This window comes from Populus alba, chromosome 11, assembly GCF_005239225.2.
Source record: "Populus alba chromosome 11, ASM523922v2, whole genome shotgun sequence".
In the NCBI taxonomy this organism is placed as follows: Eukaryota; Viridiplantae; Streptophyta; class Magnoliopsida; order Malpighiales; family Salicaceae; genus Populus; species Populus alba.
Window position 1 is genome coordinate 16,489,457 of NC_133294.1, and position 25,153 is coordinate 16,514,609.

At 31.3% G+C, this 25,153-nt stretch overlaps 1 protein-coding gene and 1 pseudogene across 2 annotated transcripts; both read right to left on the reverse strand.

Annotated features, from left to right (window-relative positions):
• Window positions 1-6,525: 6,525 nt before the first annotated feature.
• On the reverse strand, window positions 6,526-9,385 carry LOC118047581 (1-acyl-sn-glycerol-3-phosphate acyltransferase-like; annotated as a pseudogene).
• Window positions 9,386-14,600: 5,215 nt separating this feature from the next.
• Window positions 14,601-18,116, reverse strand: LOC118047578 (1-acyl-sn-glycerol-3-phosphate acyltransferase-like). 2 transcript variants are annotated; one of them, XM_035056921.2, is made up of 6 exons: window positions 18,034-18,116; window positions 17,211-17,586; window positions 16,128-16,277; window positions 15,839-15,937; window positions 15,672-15,764; window positions 14,601-15,179 (listed from the first exon to the last, which is right to left on the reverse strand). In XM_035056921.2, the coding sequence occupies exons 2-6, from the start codon at window positions 17,529-17,531 to the stop codon at window positions 14,943-14,945; spliced, it is 900 nt and encodes a 299-aa protein (XP_034912812.1). In that variant the 5' UTR covers window positions 17,532-17,586; window positions 18,034-18,116; the 3' UTR covers window positions 14,601-14,942. The 2 variants fall into 2 exon arrangements, with proteins under 2 accessions (XP_034912812.1, XP_034912810.1); XM_035056919.2 differs by lacking the exon at window positions 18,034-18,116 and adding an exon at window positions 17,690-18,000.
• Window positions 18,117-25,153: the final 7,037 nt, after the last annotated feature.

The following is a 25,153-nucleotide window of genomic DNA, read 5'->3' on the forward strand; positions in this document are numbered from 1 at the left end:
AACCCCCCCCCCCCCAAATGAATGGAAAATCCCATGGGAAGTGAAAAAAAAAAACTAAAAAAACATTTAATGATGAAACCCAAAAAAAATGAGCTAAAAAAAAAAGAGAAAACTAAGCAAATTCGGGTGAACTTTCTAAACCTAGGTCAATCCCTCAAGGTCGCAAAGCATTAATTCTCATACCTAGGCTCAACTAAAAAGCTCAATATAAAACAAATTTAATGTTGAAGGGTGAGATAAATTAATCAATTTAATGTTAAAGGATGAAATAAATTAATTTAATTTAAACAATTTCCTTTTAAAAGAGATATATCTAGCAAAGATTAAAAAAAAAAAAAAAAACCTTAGGCAACCCTTGTTACTCTTAAAAAGTAAAAAAGTCCCATCAAAAGTGGAAAAACAATACCGGATGATGAAACAAAAAAAAAAGATATTAAAAAAAATCAAGAAAACTTAGGCGAACCTCCTAACCTCGGATTAATATCTCAAACCTGCAACTCATTAAGCTCTAGACCCGTGCTCACTCAAGAAGGTCAGCACCCAATAAATTTAATATTGAATGATAAAATCATAAAATAAAATCAAACTAATTTTTTTAAAAGTTTAAAAATTCGATAGAGAAAAAAACCTAAGGAGAGTGAAATCAAAAAACAAACTAATTCTATAAACCATTTTAAATATAATAAATATAAATTAAAAGAATATGGACCAAATCAAACATATGAGAAAATCCATGGGATGAAATTAAAAAAAAAACTAATTTTATAAATTATTTTAAATAAGAAAAATACTAATAAAAAGATCAGGGATGAAATCTGAAAATACTAACTAACTGAAGGGTTGCATTGAATTTTGTAAGGATCAAATTTTGAAGATAAAAAAAAATCATTAGGGATGAAATTGAAAACAATTTGTTTTTTTTTTATATAAATTATTTCAAATAAAACAAATATTAACCAAAAGATCAGGGGCCAAATCTAAAGACAAAACTAATTAAAGGGTTGCATTGATTTTTTTGTTTTGTTTTATGGACAACACACTTTCAAATTAAGTTATCTAGCTAATTTTATGAACAACACACTTTCAAAATCAATCTGAACACGCATTGCCTGGTCATGTAAGCACCACCGAGACGATTCCATTACCATCTTGGAAGCCACTATTTGGCCACACGTGTTGCCATAAATTTTCTAGAGCTCTAGGTTTAATAATTTAAATAATATTATATATCTGGTAAAAGACGCAATGACCCCTCCTTTAATTTGTTAATCACCAAAAGCACCAAAAGAAAAATACATAAATACTCTTGCACACTTGTTTCCTTTTTTATCTTCTAGGTGTAAGTTGGTGAATTCATTTTACATTTATATTTGAAATGCTAAAAATACCCCTAAGTGATAGGTATAAGTCATTTTGCTATTAAGAGTAAGAATCCATTACACTGTACCAAAAACTTATATGAAGACCAATCCACTCCCCAATGAATTCAAAAATGTCAATTGAATCCATTGAAAATACAAAAACATATAAGCAACATCTTTCAGTCTTGCAAAGAAAGGCTTAGACGTCGTAACATTGTTCCAATCCACAATGATATAAGTCTAAGGCCATAGTATAAGATTAATGGTTTTTAGTTTTTTTTTTAATAGGTAGGAAACTAATATTAGATAATAATGCAAGCGAGAATGAAGGATAAAGAAGTTTGTCACATGTTAAAATCTTTAAATACCAAAGAACATCATTAGTATATAGATATTTTTAAAATATTCAATTTTTATATCTTTACTTGTCAAAAGACTATTACAACCCTTTATATATATAAACCCTAAACTCTAAACCCTATATATATAGAAAAAACCCTAATTATATTGAATAAAAAAAAGTAAACTAGAAAAACTATCGCCTTTGAATATGAAAAAAACTAGAAAAGAATCATAGAGTAAAAACTAAAAAAAAAAACTAGAATAATAAAATAAAATAGAAAAATATTTATTTTGCTAAAATAGCTCGTACATTAGTTTCCACGAGTTGAAAGTAACTCATCCTCAACTTCAGTCTTCAGTTAAAAACCATCCTCCATTAAGAACACCTTTTTGTTCATCAGCAACCCCTAAAATGGGTCCCTAATACCTTTACGTGGTCATCTCATCATAAATTCCTAGCATAACACCTTTGTGTAAGCTATCCCATTTTAGATTCCTAATACAACACTTTTGTGTGGGTCGCTTTATCGTGGATCTCATCACTATGATTTCAAACGACAACAACTAATGTAAATAAAAAAAACACACTAGTTCTTGAACATTTTGTTTTCAAGGAGAAACCGTTTTATCCCATCCTATACATGCACACTCTATTTTGCAACCACTTACAAATATAATTGTTCTACAACACACAATAAAGTAAAATAACCATAAAATTTTTTTTGCGTTTTGATACATATTTCTTATCCAATTGATAATAACTAGGGTATGGATATTGATAGAAATTCAATATATGAATACCCATATGTATAAAATAGAAATTTTATGGGCATATCTAGTGCAAGTACATGAAGATTTTAATTTTAAAGCTTATTAAATTTATAACCACATCAGTGATCGCCCAAGATCTATAATTTTGATCTTTGAAATTAAAAGTATGATGCTAACATTAGATGGTCTTGACTTGTATGAAGGATAGACACTCATTAGAGAACCATATTGATCACTAATAAAAAAAAAACTTGGATTTATATTATACATACGAGTACAATGCAAAATTCAATGTTACATTAGAATTACAATTACAAATACAAAGTATGCTAAAAAGTATAAGCTTTTTACTATAGCAATCACAAACAACTCTAAAACTTTTATCAAATTTCATCCTTAATTTTCTTTTTTCAATTGTAGCCTTCTATAATGGATGATTATTTTGTTAAAATTTGTTCAATAATGACAAAATTTAACAAAAGAGGACCAACGTATAAAATAAGAAGAAATCTCATGACTAATTTCAAATTCACACCAAATCATACTATTTAAGTTCACATCCTCTCCTTTTTATTCTTTTAAAATCCTTATAGTTTTTGAAATTTAAATTTTGGTCTAAAAGTTTGTTTTATTAACATTTCACTCTCTAATTTTAATATATGAGAGAGAAACTCATCAATAACAATAAAGAGAGAGAAAGTCATTGATTGATCATATTATGATGATAAAAAAAATCAATCTTGGTGTCATCAAGTTTTATTTGACAAGAGGAGTTTCATTAAGGTTTTTTAGATCTTCAACTTGTATGAAAAGTTAGATCAAAGTTAAGAGAGAATATTTTTCAATTTGATTTTGTAATTTTGGATCAATTTAAATGTGTTTTGAGTTAAAAGATTGGTTTATTAACGTACGAAGAGCATTTATTAGTGTTTTTGGTCGAAATAAGTTTAAAAATAAATTTTTAAAACCCAAAACACCAAAGCGTAATTTTAGAAGCACCTCTAGGTGCCCAAAATCTAGGCTTATAGACGATGTGTCATGGACATTTATTATTCATTTTTTTTTTTATAAAAAATAATGAATGACATGTTGTCCATCTCTTAAAAAATAACCAAGGACCAGTTGCGTGGACCTAGATTTAGATTTAAATACACTATAAAAAAATTAACATTGTGTTTCAATTTTGTTATGTTTTTCAAAAAAATATTATAGGTTTTATGGATATGTTAACACTCTTCTCTAATTAATATGGGCTTAATATATATATAGAAAATGTATAGAATATTTAATTAATATAAAATGTATTTTTCTAAGATTTTCAATACATTTTCTATATATATATATATATATATTCACATTTATCAATTTGTTTTTCTTCAATCATATACAAGATACTAAGACTTTGTTTTAGCATTTGTTTTTTAATTTTGTTTCAAGTCCATGATGGATTTTTATTTTAAAAACAATGTTTTCAATTTTCAAAGTATCTTGATATTGAGTTGGTCCTTGATTTTGCGAGTATCTATTTATTTTATCATAAATTATTAAACTCAATAAAGTTCATAATCCAAGTCATAAATTTGACAGGTTAAACCTAGCTGACCCATATCTAATTAATATATTGTTATCACAATGTTTAGAAAAAAAAAATGTCATATTAGATTTTTTTTTATAGTCAAACTATGTTTTTATTGATTGTTAGAGTTGCTTTTAGACCTGTCGAGTCGACTGGGTTATGTTAGGGTAACTCTTACACAATTTAATTTGAAATTTAGACTAAGCAAGAAATCATGACATGAGGTTTTAAGATTGACCCACTAGATCAGGTTTAATGACAATATCAAAGAGTTCCTCGCACCCTGCACATTCTTTTTTTTTTTTTTTTTAATGTTTAAAAAATATTTGATTCAATTTGCAGCGTATTACAAGCAAGTTATCTAGCTAATTTTTTTTTTGTAAAAAATTACAACTCTTTAAAGGATATGCATTCAACACTTTATTTATATATATTTTTATTCATATGACCATGGTATGAGTTAAAATGATTATATAAATCAATTGAAATAATATTAGGAAAAGAAGTCAATGGATATACTAATCAGATAATTACACTATTAATACATTAATTTGACGTGTTCTTTTAATCAAGTATGCTAATTTATTTGTTTTGTTTAAATACACAATTTTTTTTAAAAACTTCCTATCAAGTGTTTCCACCAACTTTTCTATCAATACTCTATAACAACGTCACGTGATGTTATAACAAGATAATGATGTGATGGTAATTAAAAAAGTTAGATTATATGGTGAATTGATTGTTATTGTAAAATATATACTAAATTTTAAGACTTGAAAATATTTATCAACAAAAAAAGTATTATTATATAAAAAAGGAATTTCCTGTATAAAGCTTTATGCAAAATAAATGCCCTTTAAATGTACCATTTTGGAACTATACATTAATTATTTAACATATTCATAATTGATTTTGACAAAAGACAGTTAAACACACAATGAATCTTTAAATATTTGACTTTCTTATAAAGTTTGGAATACCTTTGGTGTGATGATGTAATAATCTTTTAACTACTTAGACTAACTCAAGAATTGATTGATTTTGTATATTAATTACAATGAATTCTAAATTGAGAAATTTTTTTATTAGAGTCATAGCTTCGACTTGTAGGTGTTCATCATAACTTTAGTTTAAAACTATATCATTCAAACTCAATTCACCTTCTTCTTAATTATCTAGTTCAGTTTGTGAATTAAAACTACATTTTTCAAACTCAATTCACCTTTTTTTAATTATCGAGTTTAGTATGTGAATCATCAATCTTTAAATCCAAATTTATATATAGAAAATCATAATTTAGAGTATGAATCTTCTTCCAAAACTCCCTTTAAAGTTCAAACTCAGAGGATAAATACATATTATCTTTATAAAAACAACATCCATTATAATAAAAATTTATCAAGTCGGAGGATGATAATATCTTTACATTTTTTTTTTTTATGATTGATACACTCAAGAAAAATACATTACAATGCTTAAGGTGGGAACTTGTTGCACCAGTATTTATAAATGTTAAGGCCCCAAACAAAAGTTATTTAAAAGAGTTAATTGGTCTCTCTTCAAATAAATATTTTCTAAAAATTTTAGCAGAGTCTTCTTTATATTTTTAATACCAAGTTATCGATTGAAAATCAAAACCTATAAATAATAACCACAAACTCATCCCAATATAAATAAGCATCGCAACTCTACTAAACATATTAATTTTCATATCCCCTGTAGTTTTATTTTTCATTTTTTTTAGTTAACATTGTATGATTGCATATATAATATTTAAAACTAATTTATTTGCAATAACATTAATTTTTTTAGGACACAAACAAATTCAAATATAAATACAACAAAACTATATTACCAGTTAAAGTAAGGGTATTGTTCTTAATTACATACCCGACAAAACAATAATTTAACCATTTTAAAATTTCTTAACTTACAGGTGATATAAAACATAATATCAATATTTTCAATGCAAAAATTAACTTAAAACAAGGATTTTCATTTATGCTTCTACTTTCCAGCTCGAGGGTGTTTTATCTAACAACATATTTAAATAACATGTGACCATTTGGTAAAAACTAGAAAATTTACACTTATTAATAATACATGATTTAAATAATGGCTATTTAAAGCATGCATACACAATAATATACACACTAGCTCATTGAATGAAATACTTATCGTCAATATATTAATTTGATTTAAATTTTATTTTTGCCAATCCTTTACAAGATATATTCTTCATTAATCAGGATATGACTTTCTAAAGTTGCCTACTAAGTAGGAAATTATATCTGATATCTGAAGTTCAGGTAAAAAAAAAAAGAAAATAGTTCAACTATTGTGCCCATTTCAACATGGCATTATTTCTATTAATAAGGAAATAATCTTTCAACAAGTCCATTTAATATGGAATTATTTCCATTAACCAAAAAATAATTTTTTGGCATTTTCATTAACAATTTAACAAGACATAAATTTCATTAATCAGGAAATATTCTTCCAGTATGTTCATTTATTTAATAGGTATTATTTCTATTAACCATGAAATAATCTTCCCATTATTTTTAATAGCTATTAGCATGGGACTTTCCAAGACTATTAAATTACAAAAAAGAAATGCCTCAACCATGAAGTGTGACTGTTTCTGGTACCTTCTAATGAAGAGGCCTTTGTGCCTCTGGAAGGTTTTCAACATATATGTCATGGAGCAGTCTGACATAGTCATTAACCTTGTCTTCTGTCCAATCATCAGTTTTTATTGGCCGGAGATACTTGACTGTTATAGGCGCGTTTGCAATGCTAAATGAACAAAACCCTGCAAGGGAACACCCAAAAACAGGGAGGGATTCATAATTGGTTAATTATATAGTATGAATGCAAGTTTGGAAAAGAGCGATGTATAATATCTTCACAATGGACAACACACAGACGTTTTCAAAAACCACATCTGGGAAAGAAAGATCCGAAGTTACAATTCAGTAACTAAAGGGATTCTTCTCTTAACTTCATAGCTCTATCTGCAAGAATTATGATTCGATACTTGTAATATAACTAAGAAGTACTTGACAAAAGCAGAGAGGAAATCAGATCTTGCTGATGGAATCATTTGCAGCTCACTAGGCATGCATGGAAGGTTGAGAATCTCTATCAAGCAAGGAAATTTATCACTGAAGCATTTTCTCAATGAACAATTAAAGTCTTACAACAGAATTGCAACGTATACATAGAACACGTTACACAGAAATGATGTCAGGTGGGGAATAATTTCTAAAGTTCAGCATCATTCCAGAATGTGATGATGACATTGTGAAAGCACCTTTTTAAAGGGTAGTAATCGACCATTTTTTGATCTAGTTCCTTCAGGAAAAATGGCGAGTGACCTGAGCACAAGAATCACAGGTTAGATGTATAGACTAGAGATATCATCAATAACATGGAGAAGTGGATGGAGAACCTCCTTCATGGATTGAATAGCTGCAGTAGGGTTGGAGCGATCTATTCGAAGATGGTTTGCCAATACATAAAGTTGTCCAAATAAAGGGTACCATATGATCTGCAAAAACAGAAGTATCATTTATGAGGTCACATACACAGTCTAACAATGTCATCACTCATGAAACAGGGTGATTTTATTACAAGGTGGTTTCTGCACGCTAATAGAGCTTATCAATCTGGATGTGGTGTCGCTAGCAGGTTTATAAGATAAAGATTAATTTATCAAAATGATTCGTCACCAGATAGCTGAATGTATACCTCTTTCTTTGCAATGCCAACAGTGCCCGTGGGAGTCAACCATAGCATAAGGAAAATGTCCATAGGAGAAGCATGATTGCAGACATAAATGGCCCTCTCATTTGAAAATTCAGTGCCTTCAATCCTGATAGGATTCCCCAAGATCCACATCTGCAATGAAAATTCAGTGCCTTCATTTCTTCAACACAACTAACACTCATCTCACTCCAAAGCAGTCAAAGGTTCCATTTCCAGGATCAGCTAGCTCTGAAAACAGCTTATCAGAAGCTCGTTAACATTTTCTTCCACTAGATTAGGTGCCTGCTCATTTAATCTTCCACAATGGATTCTTCTAGCATTATAGATTATGTTCTTCATTAAGTTCTCATTTTGCATAAATTCAGTACGAGAGCAAAATGCAATATTCTGGATGAAAACTTGAAGATTGAATCTTTTGATGATAGAGCCCTAAGCAACCACAATAACAAGTTCATAATTTGATGCACATTTTATAGATATAGCAGAGAATAATTAACATGGTGTCAAGAAAACACCAGACAATTTTACCAATCACTTTTAAAAGGCAATGTTGTTTGCTGGAGAAGCAAGAAAAATTTGGGACCATCATTTCATTAAAACAATAAAATAAAATAAAATCATGAAACAGAGGAACAGAGAGAAATTCATGAAGTGCAAAGATTTCCCTTTGTTTTCTCCCTCCATTTTCTCAGGATTCAAACACAAAAGTTCATTCTGCTTTTCTTGATAGTCAATTAATTATTTATTCGTAAATAAATGCATTGAACACAACAAGACAGAATTAATATCAACTTCAAAATTAGAGCACAAGCAAGCATGAAAAACTAATATAAAAAAACAATGGCACTTACCACCAATCTACCAGTAAAATGCCCACAAATATTTCCCTGCCTGATCCTCTCATAAGGCCATGGTAAGAGCAAGAGCAAGATCAAGGACCAAATGAATGCTATGACCATCATTGACAAAAAACAAACCACAATCTTTACACAAGATATCAATGCAGAAATCCACCCATCATCTTCAACATAAACATCATTCGTGGGACTTTTTACCACTTCTTCCCTCACCACAATCTTTGGGGTTTGTTTCCCATTTGGAGTGGAATTTGTATCCAGGAAGCTCTCCAATCTCCTATTCCTCGTGAAAGAACCACCTCCAGTATTGTCCATGACTCAATAATCAAACTCCTTGCAATGTTTCTATGTAGATGTCTCAGAAATTACCCTGTTCAAGACAAGGACAACAGATGGTTAGACAGCTTGATCAACATAAACCGATGAGAAAGTGCAGGGAAGTGAAGGGTAGAAGTAAACTGGAAAAATAAATCCTAAAGCGCTTTAGATTATTTCAGTTCTTTCCCTCAACTTTCCAGGCAAGCAAAAGGAGGTAAATTTATTCCCAGCCAAAATATCAAGAAACTCAGTAGAACAGAACAAGAGACAAACAGCTCGTCAACACTCATGGAAACCGAGTCAACGAGAGAAGATGAGACCAGTAGAAACCAATCTGCAGAACAAATAACTTTCTGTTTGGTTTCCACGAAAATGACAATAAACAACTAGCACCAAACAAAGACAGTAAGGCAACCTTTGCTTATCTTTCAGTGCTCAAGAAAGCAAAGAGACACGAGAGGAGTCTTTAAAGTCCAGCCAAGTCTATGCCTTATTATATTCATATAGCTAGTAGAATTTTATGTGCACACAATAAAAACCAGAGTGAAACGTTTATTATAACCTAAACAAAATTAATTAATCACTCTCTTCACTAGCTATCATGACAACAGGAGCATGCAGACCATGAGTGAAACGTTTTCACTGGTAATTTTATTTTATTCTTAAAAAATAAGAAAATAAATCCTTAAATGTTTAGCGGGGTCGTGTTTGGGTGGAAGTTGAGAGTTTGGAAATAAATGAAGGGGAAGATGTGACTCGTATTGCTTTGATGAATGAATGATCCACGTTTATTTGACATGTCAGTTTTCATGTTTTCTTCTTCTTCTTCTCCAGCCAAGAATTAAAATAAAATAAAAATAAAATAATATTTTTTTTATAATATTATTGAGTTTGAAAAATATATTTAGAGGTTCTTTATATTTTTTCTTTATATGTTTCTCAAATAAAATAAAATAATGATGATAGATAGTTCGACATGACGATTTCTTCATAATGTGTTCATATAATTCACCAGAAAAAAATAAGTCAAATATTGTTTCATTGAAGCATAATCTATTGAAAAATTAATAATCTGGTGCATGGCAGTCCACCTACTCTCATAGGAGCAAATACATCGAAAACTGAGCAAGAGGAATGGAAGGAACGATTTGCAGAAGATGATCGACTGCTAAGAAGCAGAAAAGACTCTGCATCAGCAAGTAAACAACACATAGAATTTTTCAGAACACCAAGTAAACAACACAAAAGGGTTGTGAAAGGAAATGAATAGGCATTGACATGGTTTAAATAGCCCAGAATAGTGAAGGGAGAGGAAAAACAATCTAAAAACCCATAGAAAAAGCAACAATTATGGACAGGAACATCTAAAGTCTGTAGCAGAAACTTTGAAATATGAAAAAAAATGAAAACTGTAGGAGTCTGCATTTCAAATTGAGCGCAACAGTAGTATTTAAAACAACAGATCAACATCTTCTAGCTAGTGTATCTAAAAGATACTTGTGCATGCATGATTTTGCAATGTCTCGTAAGCAAAAACTATAAATTATCTATCCATTTACCTTAAAAAAAAGAAGAAGCTTATTTTCATAATAGAATTAATATTCAAAATAAAGTTCTGTATAAGGTTGTAACCTCAGTATTTGTAAAAACCTAGTTTCTTTTCACTATACGTCATCCCAATAGGGCTCAAAAAGCATCATAGAGAGCCCAGTAGATCAACCACCAATGGGAGATGTATATAAATGTCATGACGAGAGAGATGTGCTTAGAGATCCACCAGACATGATGATTACATGAAGAGTGTTGTTTTTGACAAGCGAAGCATTGAATTCTTAATTAACTCATAGTTATCTTTTTCATAGATATGTTTTTTATTATAATGATTTTTTAATGAGAATTTTTTCTAAAAAAGAATTTATCAAATCGTTATATCAGATATTAAAGTATATTTTCTATTTAAAAAATTTTTAATTGCCAAAAGATTGGATTTAAAAGAAACAAATTTACGATGTTGAGGATTGGTAAGATTATAAAATCCTTGTTGGTAAGCCTACATTTTCATACAAAAAACTATTAGAAAATTTTTAATTTTAGAGTTTGTACAAGATTATTGAAAACAAATTTTATACTAGAGATATAAACAATTAAATTTTTATTACTTTTTTTTTTATTTAATATTTTTTTCAAATAGTAAAGAGGCAAAATGTAGATGGTAGAGCTAGGTTTGAAATACATTCTTTTAAGATGAATGGATTATGTTTGAAGGTTGACTATAATCAAGGAATATATTTGTTTCCCTGAAATATAAGTGAAAACTAAAGACTGATGTTATTATTAATTTACAAGGCGTTTGAGAAAATACAAAGGAAATAATTGGAAAAAAAAATCTCTTATTTTTAAATTTCAAGGCTAACACATCGTACTAAATATAAATTGGCCAAAAGAATTGAAAAATAACTTCGGTATTTTCGTATTAAGTTGGAGAAGGTAGAAACACATTGTGATCCTTCTATCTTAGATGCCAATCTTGCAAACTGAAGCTTTTTTTATGGTAGGAGGGAGAAACCTTTTCGGTTGAAAACCTTTTTTTACTAGGACAAATTCAAATTAATTCGTATTGTATCCTGATTATTCTCGGAAAGCTATGAACTAAGACAGCTAGCTGTCTTAACCTATCCGGTTTGTAAAAGGATTTGTTACCTGCCTGGCTTCTCTCTCTCTCTCTCTCTCTATAAATATAGCCATCCAGATAACCTGCTTTCTCAAGTGTCTTGGTTTTGTCTCTAAATCTCTCCTTGCAGTCTTGATTTTTTAGTTCTTGCCATATTTTTGTCTTCTCGTATTTGTTGAAGAAGAGATAGAAAGATGTTGCTCACGCGTGGCATAAACAATCATCCATATTTTGATGATGTTGATGAATATTATCTAGGGCTTAGTAAGGAAACAGAATATGAAAAAGAAGCGTCAAATCCTCTGGAGAAGGAATTCGGGGGTCCGTCCAAGCTGGTTGCCAGTGCCGAAAGATATCAGCTTTTGGAGACCCTGACCAGTAGGGTTTTCGTACCCAAGAAAAGAAGAGGAAGTGGAAGACTAGGGTTTCCTTCCATGAAAACGTTAACCCAATGTCCTGATCAAAAAGCCGAGAGCACTGCTATCAGCATTGATGAATCTGTAAACCCACTCGGAACTATTCTTGTACCGAAGAAAATAAGGGCAAGTAGACCCAAGCTTGTCAGGAAAAGCAATCACTGCACCAGATTCGATCAAGAAGATGATCCGAGAACGGAGATCAAAAGTAGCCAGGAGAAAAGGACAGCAGGCAGAAAGCGAGTCTTGAAAAGCCAGGGGATCGACGTGGAAGATGATCTTCGACAGAGATCATCAAAGAAGAGGAAGAGGGTGGGAAAGAGGGTGGATTTCAAGAAGCTGGGTTTGTATCCACCACCCGATTTCTCTTCTCAAATAAAATCCGCGATAAGTTATCAAGAAGGCTGTGACAGTGAAATCAAGTTAAGGATAATGAAACAAATCTTCAAGACTGACATGGACAAGCACCAGGAACGCTTCTCAATGCCTTTGAATCAGATTAAGGGCGGCCACGAGTTTCTGAATAAAATGGAGACGGAGGAGGTGTGCCGAAGCGAGAGCAAGAGCACAGAAGTGAAGCTAGTGGAACTGGGTCTTGAAGGTGGTAACGTTCATCAAAGCACAATGAGGCTGAGGAGGTGGCAGATTAATAGCACCGTTTCCTATGTGTTAACCTCCAATTGGAATGATGTTTTGGATAGGAATGCGGGAGCACTAAAGGTGGATGATATTGTCCAGGTCTATTCTTTCAGGCGTGATCAGAAGCTGTGGCTTGTGCTCCTCAAGGTTAGGGATGCAGATCGATGATCAAAGCCGGCAATGGCCGAGGGTACATTAATTTCATGTTGTAGCAGATTAAGTAATTAGGTTCTTGTCTCTTTGAACTAGCTTGTATTAATAATTTCCGCTTTATATCTATTAAATAAGAAGCAATTGTTCTATGAGAAACGACGATATATATTTGCCTATGCTTTCCATGCATTCACTTGTTTGTATCCCTACAGAGATTATAAGAGCAGATTCTGGTAGAACTGCGAATAATATTAGATTGATATTAAATGGAATAAATAAAATGGAGTATTTTAAATGTTATCTTGTCATAACGAAGGAGAATAATAATATGTTAATTCAGCCTATTTATTAATTTATTTCATTTGCAGTTTTAATTTCACTTTCCGTTCTTAAGATTTCATTAAGGGAGAAATTCTATTTAATTTTAATCTATAGTTTTTATCTTTCTCATTAAAAAAGATGTAGAAAATAAAAAAGGAATAGTGAATTAATATATTTTCAAACCTCTCACTTATTTTTCCTCTTGTTTGTTAACACAAAACATTGAACCCCACGATTAATATTATTTATAACTTATCAATTATATTTAGAGAAAATACTCCAATTCTCCGCACGATAATACTTTAACTTTATCTTTTAAAACTTTATACTTTAAATACCATATCAACATAAGATTTAAATTCTTACAGTAAACATATATAAATATTTGTGACCTAATTTTCTTTTCAAAAAACTTACATTGACTCTATTAAATTTTGTTGATAAGGTAAAAATATTTATGATTTAAATGTTTTTTTTTCAAAAATTAACCTCATAATATTTAAATCTAGAGACCTGAGTGTTAAAATTTTTTATCTCAACTCAATAGCTTAAGATTTAGTTTGGTTTGCCATTAGAAAAGTTGGTTAACGGAAAACATTTTTCAGTCAAAGAAAAATTTGGTTTGGTTTTCAGGAAAGTGTTTTTCCTTTTGGCTGTGTTTGTTTTCTAGAAAGTGGTTTTCGAAAAATCACTTTCCAAACTTTTTATGTTTGTTTGACATTAGAAAAGTTGGTCAACGGAAAACACTTTCCAGTCAAAGAAAAATTTGGCTTGGTTTTCAAAAAAAGTGTTTTCCTAGAAAATTTAGGCGGAAAACACTTTCTAGAAATTGTGAAAAATTTAAAAATATCATTATTTGCTGATTATATCAAATTTTATTCTCAAACTTTTGATTGCTATATATATATATATATATATATATATATATATATATATATATATATATATATATATATATTTTGTTTTGAATATTTATTTTTCAATTTCATCTCTTTAAATTTAATTTTTATATTAACTTTGATCATTATTTTTATAATTGCTATTTGCTTTTAATTCCTAATCATTTTTTTATTGAAATTTTTTATCTATTAAAGTTGATCCTCATTTTTTTTTATTGTTACTTATTTTATTTGAAATAATTTATAAAATGTTAATTATTAATATTTTAATTTCTTCATCTTTCATTTTTTTTTTAAATTTTTTAGATTTGATCTCTATTATTTTGATTATTATTTATTTTATTTAAGATAATTTATGAAATTATATTTTTTTTCAATTTCATTCTCATTCAACTTTTTAATTTGTAAGATTCTTTCCTCATTATTTTAATAAACTTGAGAAAAATAAAATATTAATAAGTTATTTTCCAGCTCATTTTTCATGACATAACCAAACACTGGAAAGTGTTATTTAATTAATTTTTCATTACACTACCAAATATCAGAAAATAATTTATTTTTTCAGAATTTACTTTAAAAAAAAAATTACTATCTAGTAAACAATCGGGCCTATTCTTCTTAATGGATTATTCTCTTCCTTCCGCAGCCTCTTGGAGCTAGCTAGTACAAGGCGTGTAAAGTAGGGAATCGTCAACAATCTTCGAAAGGTACATAAACTTTTATCTTTGAATTGTCGGATTTTGATGCAACAGATTTTGGAGAAGCTGATGGCTTTGGATTATCTTGATAGGACAGAGCAACAAAAAGGGATGCATAATATAAGAAATGTGACTGTTTCTGGTGCCTTCTAATGAAGAGGCCTTTGTGCCTCTGGAAGGTTTTCAACATATATGTCATGGAGCAGTCTGACATAGTCATTAACCTTGTCTTCTGTCCAATCATCAGTTTTTATTGGCCGGAGATACTTGACTGTTATAGGCGGTGGCCGAACGTGTAAGCCGCCTTTCCTCCATGCATGATGGGTCCCTGTAAAGACCATTGGAACTATTGGGAGGCGCGTTTGCAATGCTAAATGAACAAAACCCTGCCAAGGAACACCGGAAAACGGGGAGGGAGTCATAATTGGTTAATTATATAGTATGAATGTAAGTTTGGAAAAGAGCGATGTATAATATATTCACAATGGACAGCACACAGACGTTTTCAAAAACCACAATTCAGTAACTAAAGGGATTCTTCATAGCTCTATCTGCAAGAATTATGATTCGATACTTGTATAACTAAGAAGTACTTGACAAAAGCAGAGAGGAAATCAGATCTTGCTTATGGCATCATTTGCAGCTCACTAGGCATGCATGGAAGGTTGAAAATCTCTATCAAGCAAGGAAATTTATCACTGAAGCATTTTCTCAATGAACAATTAAAGTCTTACAACAGAATTGCAACATATATATAGAACACGTTATACGAAAATGATGTCAGGTGGGAAATAATTTCTCATGTTCAGCATCATTCCAGAATGTGATGATGAAATTGTGAAAGCACATTTTGTTCAGGAAAATAGACAAGTATTTACCTTTTTAAAGGGTAGTAATCGTCCATTTTTTGATCTAGTTCCCTCAGGAAAAATGATTAGTGACAGGTTGTTTTTCACAACTGCAAGAGCTACCTGAGCACAAGAATCACCGGTTAGATGTATAGACTAGAGATATCATCAATAACATGGAGAAGTGGATGGAGAACCTCCTTCATGGATTGAATAGCTGCAGTAGGGTTGGAGCGATCTATTCGAAGATGGTTTGCCAATACATAAAGTAGTCCAAATAAAGGGTACCATATGATCTGCAAAAACAGAAGTGTCAGTTATGAGGTCAGATACACATTCTAACAATGTCATAACTCATGAAACAGGGTGATTTTATTACAAGTAAGGAGGTAGCACCCAGAAGGGTGGTTTCTGCACATAAACAGAGTTTATAAGATACAGATTAATTTATCAAGACGAATCGTCACCAGATAGCTGAATGCATACCTCTTTCTTTGCAATGCCAACAGTGCCCGTGGGAGTCAGCCACATCATAAGGAAAATGTCTATAGGAGAAGCATGATTGCAGACATAAATGGCCCTCTCATTTGAAAATTCAGTGCCTTCAATCCTGATAGGATTCCCCAAGATCCACATCTGCAATGCAAATTGTGTACTTTTAGATGGCCTCATTTCTTCAACACAACTAACACTCATCTCACTCCAAAGCAGTCAAAGGTTCCATTTCCAGGATCAGCTAGCTCTGAGAACAGCTTACCAGAAGCTCGTTAACATTTTCTTCCACTAGATTAAGTGCCTGTTCATTTAATCTTCCACAATGGATTCTTCATTATAGATTCAACTAACACTCATCTGCTCGTTAACATTATAGATTAAGTTCTACATTGCTGAAATTGTTCATGAAGCTTATTCTGTCTTGTTTTGTGAGCACCGTATATTTCTCAAAAATCTGCAGGAGATATGTCCCTATAATCAAAACACCAAGCCCCGGACCACTTTTGAGCAACAGAGAAAAGAGGTGCCTCTCCCTAGGATAAACCCAAAAAACTCATTTGTTATGTACCTTATATATAACATTTGCATAAATTCAGTTTGAGAGCAAAATTTAATATTCTGGATGCAAACATGAAGATTGAATCTTTTGATGATAGAGCCCTATATAAGCAACCGCAATAACAAGTTCATAATTTGATGCACATTTTATAGATATAGCAGAGAATAATTAATAAGTTGTCAAGAAAACACCGAGCAATTTTTACCAATCACTTTTAAAAGGCAATGTTGTTTGCTGGACCATCATTTGATTATCTGGGAACTCAATAAAATAAAATAAAATCATGAAACAGAGAAACAGAGAGAAATTCATGAAGTGCAGAGATTTCCCTTTGTTTTCTCCCTCCATTTTCTCAGGATTCAAACACAAACGTTCATTCTGCTTTTCTTGATGGTTAATTAATTATTTATTCATAAATAAACGCATTGAACACAACAAGACAGAATTAATATCAACTTCAAAATTAGAGCGCAAGCAAGCATGAAAAACTAATATAATAAAACAATGGCACTTACCAGCATTCTACCAGTGACATGCCCATAAATATTTCCCTGCCTGATCCTCTCATAAGGCCATGGTAAGAGCAAGAGCAAGATCAAGGACCAAATGAATGTTGTGACCATCATTGACAAAAAACAAACCACAATCCTTACACAAGATATCAATGCAGAAATCCACCCATCATCTTCAACATAAACATCACTCTTGGGACTTCTTACCACTTCTTCCCTCACCAAAATCTTTGGGGTTTGTTTCCCATTTGGAGTGGAATTTGTATCAAGGAAGCTCTCCAATCTCCTATTCCTCATGAAAGAACCACCTCCAGTGTTGTCCATGACTCAATAATCAAACTCCTTGCAATGTTTCTATGTAGATGGCTCAGAAATTACCCTGTTCAAGACAAGGACAGCAGATGGTTAGACAGCTTGATTCAACATAAACCGATGTATCTGGTCGCTGAGAAGGTGCAGGAAAGTGAAGGGTAGAACTAAACTTTATATAAAGGGAAGAAGAGACAAACAGCTAGTCAACACTCATGGAAACCGAGTCAGCGAGAGAAGATGAGACCAGTAGAAACCAATCAGCAGAACAAATAACTTTCTGTTTGGTTTCCACGAAAATGAAAATAAACAACTAGCACCATCGTCTTTCTAATCCAAAAAGATAAAGAAACAGAGACAGTAAGAAAGCAAAGAGATGCGAAGAGGAGTCTTTAAAGTCCAGCCAAGTCAATGCCTTATTATATTCATATAGCTAGTAGAAGTTTATGTGGCACACAATAAAAACCAGAAGCCGAAAAGAAACAATTTTGACGAAGACCCACCAAACCATACCTACCAAGAATGATATCTCAAAGAAAATTATGGATACCAAATCAAAGAAAGTTCAAGAACATGGCAGTACATAGACAGAGCTATAAAAGTATTTAATGAGCTATAAGATTAAAGATTTTTTATGGCAATACTAGCAATAATTATATATATAAACTTTTCCTCAAACAATTTCTCATTAATATTCAATGGATTAAAACGTCTATTTTTTTTAATCTTTATTGTATATTCTTATTTGATTTTCTCAAATTAATTTTTTTTATATTTTTTATATGGTCACATGAAAACAATTAAGACATGTTTTTTTGTTCTTTAATTGAAACTCGCTTATCATACCATGATAAGTTCTTATTTAAAAAATCATTCCACTAATAAAAAGCTACATGTTTTTGTTAAAATAAAAAATAAATACATGAATAAGAGAATGGAGTTTTAATTAAATAAATTCTTTTTTTCCCTATATAACTCCTACAAGATTTTGCTTTACTTGCCTTATTTATTGTAACCTAAACAAAATTAATTAATCATTCTCTTTACTTCCCTTATCTATTATAACCTAAACAATACACACTCTTACATTTTGACAACAGAAGCACGCAGACCATGAGTTTGGAAATAAATGATCCATGTTTATTTGACTGTATGACATGTCAGTTTTCATGTTTTCTTCTGCTTCTTCTCCAGCCAAGAATTAAAATAAAAATAAAAATAAAATAATAACTTTTTTATAATATTATTGAGTTTGAAAAATATATTTAGAAGTTCTTTATATGATTCTTTATATGTTTCTCAAATAAAATAAATTAATGATTGATGATTTCTTCATGATGTGTTCATATAATTCACCAGAAAAAAATAAGTCAAATGTTTCATAGCAGCGTAGTACGTACTGTCTATTGAAAAATTAATAATCTGGTGGCAAATTATTACTTTCATAGAAGCAAATTACATCGAAAACTGAGCAAGAGGAATGGAAGGAACGATTGTAGAAAATGTTCGCAGAAAGTCCTATGTTTCTTTCGCACTTCTACGGCATCGTGACGAATTATTTACCACTCCAAAAAAAAATATATAATGGTCTATTTATTAAATATAAAAAGATAAAAAAATTCTTGTCTCTTATCAGTAAAAATAGAATGGAAATCGCTACCTAATATTTGATTACTATGAACCTTAACTAGTCTCAGAAATCGAGTACAAAGACTGATTCTGTAAAGAGAATGTATTAGCATCCCAAACACACCCTACCAAAGATAAGCTGCATTATTTTATTTATCTGATCAAAAATCTAAGGTTTGATTGTGTTTTCTAATTGTTGGTTTTGTCTGTCTAAGATTCAAGAAAAGCTCTCCTCAATAAGGAGATTCTTATCTTAATAGGGTAAAACTTAACCATTCTAGCATTAAAATATATATATATATATATATATTTGAAATACATATTACGTGTAATGTCGTGCCCTAGATACCAAAATACAAATAAAATAAAATTTTTGTTGTTTTTGAAATTTTAATCAATGTTCTCGTGACTTTAATAAAATAGTTATTAAAGTCAAAATGCATTCTAAAATATTGTTTTTTTGTGTATAAAAAACACAATATGATTTTTTACCTTTAAGACACTTGGCCGTTTGCATAAACATATATTTTTTTCAATTTTGAAAGTTTTGACAAAAAACGAGTATTGTATTATCGAATTTTGTATTTTTAGCAACATAAAAATATTGTCCGATATTACTCAAAATGGCATAAAACAAAACACGTGGAAATTGTAAAATTTTAAAAACACACACACACACACACATAACCCGGCCCACCATTGTTGGGCGGGACCGGACACGACCCAAGATCCATGGGTTGGGCCGGCGCTACCAGCCCATTAAATAAAGGGCCTCTTCGTTGTTCACATGCAGCGTGAACAATGGAGAAGAAAATGCAGAAGAAGAAGAAGGAGATGGAGGAAAATAGGGAAGAAGGCTGGCATGCAGTGGCTCATGGTGTTGCTAGCAACTGTTGAGGTGGCAGGACACCGTTGTTGGCAACGGTGGAGGTGCAGGTGATGATGGTTCTCACTGTTTCTTCCTCTCTCTCTCTGTTTTTTTCTTTCTCTTTTTCTTTTTTTTTCCTCTCCCGGTTCTCTCCTCTATATCCCTAATCTGCTCCTCTCTTCTTTCTCTCTATTCCTCTTTGTTTTTTTTTCTTCTTTTCTTTTTCTTTGTTTTCCTTCTCTTCTTCCTCTATTTTTTTACTTTTCTTTCTCTCTCTCAGTTTTTTTGTTCTCTTCTCTGATTCTTCATTTTTTTTTTGATCTTCCACCACCTTTGTGCTCTCTCTATCTCCTCATCTCCCCTATATTTATAGCAAAAACAGGGGAGAGAAATGGAAGAGACGGCCACTGTGTAACCACTTGTCCACCATCCAAGGGACACTTCTCCTCTCTTTTCTCCAACATATGGAAAGCTTTGGGCAAGTGGGGGTCCTTGGTCGGCGTCTTTTTGAAAGAGAAAGCGGTGAAAAATAGGGAGAAGAAAAATCTTCTTCTTCCCCTGCTTCGCGCGTCCAGGGGAAGAAGAGGGCCCATAGTGCTGTTCAAAACTACACCGTTTCGGGCTTCTCTTTTTTTTTTTAAATGAACATGTCAAAGTTCACATCGGTCCTCAATTTTTAGTTTGTTCAATCGAGTCCTCAATTGCAATTTTGATTGTAAAAATCAATTCAATTGCATTCCTGTCAAATTCAATTGCCAGCCTTGAAGATAACCGTCTTTTTCACATTAATCCTTGGTCTCAAATTTAAGCAATTTGACCCTCAATTGATCAATAAACATCTAATTTCTTTAATTTGGCCTCTGATTTGATTTAATTACAACCCCTATTTTTAAGCGCCTTTCCAGTTTGGTCCGTGGTTTCGGATTTCTTCAATTAAGTCTCGAATTGGCCATCAAACTTCAATATTTATGCAATTAAGCCCTTGATTTGACCAAATTAGCTCTCAAAAATTATAATTTGATCCTAAAACTTTAATTTCTTCCAATTAAAGCCCAAATTACATGACTTCAAAATCAAATTTTCTTGCAATCAAACCCTCTATAAATTCAATTAAACCTTCAATAAAATATAATTGAGTCCATAAATATCTGATTTTGAACTTTTTTTTTCTCAAATTGAATTTTTTTATCAACAATGCTCTAATTAGTCAACAAAATATTATCAAATTTCAATCTTTTTATTTTTGAACCTCCTCAACTAATATAATTTTAGCCATTTTCTAGGCGCTCTGACATCCTCTTTTCACTACTACTATTTTTTTTATTTGTCTTCCAACTATATATATATTATGCGAGGACCTAAAAATAAGTTACAACAATGTCCAGCGCATTTAAAACAAAAACCCAGTGCCAAGAATGATCAACTGCTAAGAAGTTCAAAATACTGCATCAGACTAAAATTTTCAAAACACCAAGTCTACAACACAAAAGGGTTGTGAAAGGAAATGAATAGGCATTGATATGGTTTATATATCCCAAAATAGTGAAGGGAAAGGAAAAACAATCTAAAAACCCACAAAAAAAGCAACAATTATGGACAAGAACATCTAAACTCTGTAGCAGAACCTTTGAAATAGGAAAAAAAATAAAAACAAAGCCTAACCGTAGGAGTCTGCATTTCAAATTGAGCGCAACAGTAGTATTTAAAACAATAGATTAACATCAGTGCATGCATGATTTTGCAATGTCTCGTAAGAAAAACTATAAATTATCTATCCATTTACCTTAGAAAAAATAGCTTATTTTCATAATAGAATTAATATTCAAAATAAAATTCTGTTTAGATTGTAACCTCGGTATTTGTATAAAATCCTAGTTTCTTTTCACTATACGTTTACGATGTCATGAGGGCTCAAAAAGCATCATAGAGAGCCTAGGAGGTAGCATAAAGAACCTTATTGAAAAGAATTTAAAGACTTGGTTAGACCAACTGCTAAGGGAGATGTATAGAAATGTCATGATGAGATCCACCTTAGATCGAAAAAAATTCCAAATCCATTTTCACAAAACCATCCAGACATAATGATTATATAATAAGTGTTGTTTATGACAAGCGAAGCATTGAAGTATTAATTAACTCATAGTTATCCTTTTTATAGATACATTTCTTATTATGATGATTTTTTAATGATAATTTTTTCTAAATTTTTTTTTTATTAGATCGTTATATCATAGATTAAAGCATATTTTCTATTTAAAAAATTTCTAATTATCAAAAGGTTGGATTTAAAAGAAACAAAATTATGAATGCTGAAGATTGGTAAGGTTATAAAAAATCCTTGTTGGTAAGCCTACATTTTCACTAAAAAAACCTATTAGAAAAATTTTTAATTTTAGAGTTTGTACAAGATTATTGCAAACAAATTTTTATACGAGAGATATAAACAATTAAATTTTTATTACTTTTTTTTATTTAACATATTTTTCGAATAGTAAGGAGACAAAATGTAGATGGGAGAGCTAGGTTGAAATACATTCTCTTAAGATGAATGGATTATGTTTGAAGGTTAAATATAATCAAGGAATATATTTGTTTCCCCTGAAATATAAGTGAAAACCAAAGACTGATGTTATTATTAATTTACAAGGCGTTTTGAGAAAATACAAAGGAAATAATTAGAAACAAAAATCTATTATTTTTAAATTTCAAGGCTAACACATCGTACTAAATATAAATTGGCCAAAAGAATTGAAAAATAACTTCGGTATTTTCGTATTAAGTTGGAGAAGGTAGAAACACATTGTGATCCTTCTATCTTAGATGCTAATCTTGCAAACTGAAGCTTTTTTTATGGTAGTAGGGAGAAACCTTTTCGGTTGAAAACCTTTTTTTACTAGGACAAATTCAAATTAATTCGTATTGTATCCGATTATTCTCGGAAAGCTATGAACTAAGACAGCTAGCTGTCTTAACCTATCCGGTTTGTAAAAGGATTTGTTACTTGCCTGGCTCCTCTCTCTCTCTCTCTCTCTCTCTCTCTATAAATATAGCCATCCAGATAACCTACTTTCTCAAGTGTCTTGGTTTTGTCTCTAAATCTCTCCTTGCAGTCTTGATTTTTTAGTTCTTGCCATATTTTTGTCTTCTCGTGTTTCTTGAAGAAGAGATAGAAAGATGTTGCTCACGCGTGGCATAAACAATCATCCATATTTTGATGATGTTGATGAATATTATCTAGGGCTTAGTAAGGAAACAGAATATGAAAAAGAAGCGTCAAATCCTCTGGAGAAGGAATTCGGGGGTCCGTCCAAGCTGGTTGCCAGTGCCGAAAGATATCAGCTTTTGGAGACCCTGACCAGTAGGGTTTTCGTACCCAAGAAAAGAAGAGGAAGTGGAAGACTAGGGTTTCCTTCCATGAAAACCCAATGTCCTGATAAAAAAGCCGAGAGCACTACTATCAGCATTGATGAATTTGTAAACCCACTCGGAACTATTCTCGCACCGAAGAAAATAAGGGCAAGTAGACCCAAGCTTGTCAGGAAAAGCAATCACTGCACCTTATTCGATCAAGAAGATGATCCGAGAACGGAGATCAAAAGTAGCCAGGAGAAAAAGACAGCAGGCAGAAAGCGAGTCTTGAAAAGCCAGGGGATCGACGTGGAAGATGATCTTCGACAGAGATCATCAAAGAAGAGGAAGAGGGTGGGAAAGCGGGTGGATTTCAAGAAGCTGGGTTTGTATCCACCACCCGATTTCTCTTCTCAAATAAAATCAGCAATAAGTTATCAAGAAGGCCGTGACAGTGAAATCAAGTTAAGGATAATGAAACAAATCTTCAAGACTGACATGGACAAGCACCAGGAACGCTTCTCAATGCCTTTGAATCAGATTAAGGGCGGCCACGAGTTTCTGAATAAAATGGAGACGGAGGAGGTGTGCCGAAGCGAGAGCAAGAGCACAGAAGTGAAGCTAGTGGAACTGGGTCTTGAAGGTGGTAACGTTCATCAAAGCACAATGAGGCTGAGGAGGTGGCAGATTAATAGCACCGTTTCCTATGTGTTAACCTCCAATTGGAATGATGTTTTGGATAGGAATGCGGGAGCACTAAAGGTGGATGATATTGTCCAAGTCTATTCTTTCAGGCGTGATCAGAAGCTGTGGCTTGTGCTCCTCAAGGTTAGGGATGCAGATCGATGATCAAAGCCGGCAATGGCCGAGGGACATTAATTTCATGTTGTAGCAGATTAAGTAATTAGGTTCTTGTCTCTTTGAACTAGCTCGTATTAATAATTTCCGCTCTATATCTATTAAATAAGAAATTAAGCAATTGTTCTATGAGAAACGACGATATATTTGCCTATGCTTTCCATGCATTCACTTGTTTGTATCCCTACAGAGATTATAAGAGCAGATTCTGGTACAACTGCGAATAATATTAGATTGATATTAAATGGAATAAATAAAATGGAGTATTTTAAATGTTATCTTGTCATCGAAGGAGAATAATAATATGTTAATTCAGCCTATTTATTAATTTATTTCATTTGCAGTTTTAATTTCACTTTCCGTTTTTAAGATTTCATTAAGGGAGAAATTCTATTTAATTTTAATCTATAGTTTTTATTTCTCATTAAAAAGATGTAGAAAATAAAAAAGGAATAGTGAATTAATATATTTTCAAACCTCTCACTTATTTTTCCTCTTGTTTACTAACACAAAACATTGAACCCCAGGATTAATATATTATTTATAACTTATCAATTATATTTAGAGAAAATACTCCAATTCTCCGCACGATAATACTTTACCTTTATCTTTTAAAACTTTATACTTTAAATACCAGATCAACATAAGATTTAAATTCTTACAGTAAACATAAATATTTGTGACCTAATTTTCTTTTCCAAAAAACTATTGACTCTATTAAATTTTGTTGATAAGGTTAAAAATATTTATGATTTAAATGTTTTTTTTTCAAAAATTAACCCTCATAATATTTAAATCTTGAGACTTGAGTGTTAAAAAAATCATCTCAACTCAATAATTTAAGTTATTAGGTGAGGTTCTAAGATATAATTTATATTATTTTCTAACACACCTCTTTGAATGAAAACCTTTTTGTATTCAAAACTTGCACAAT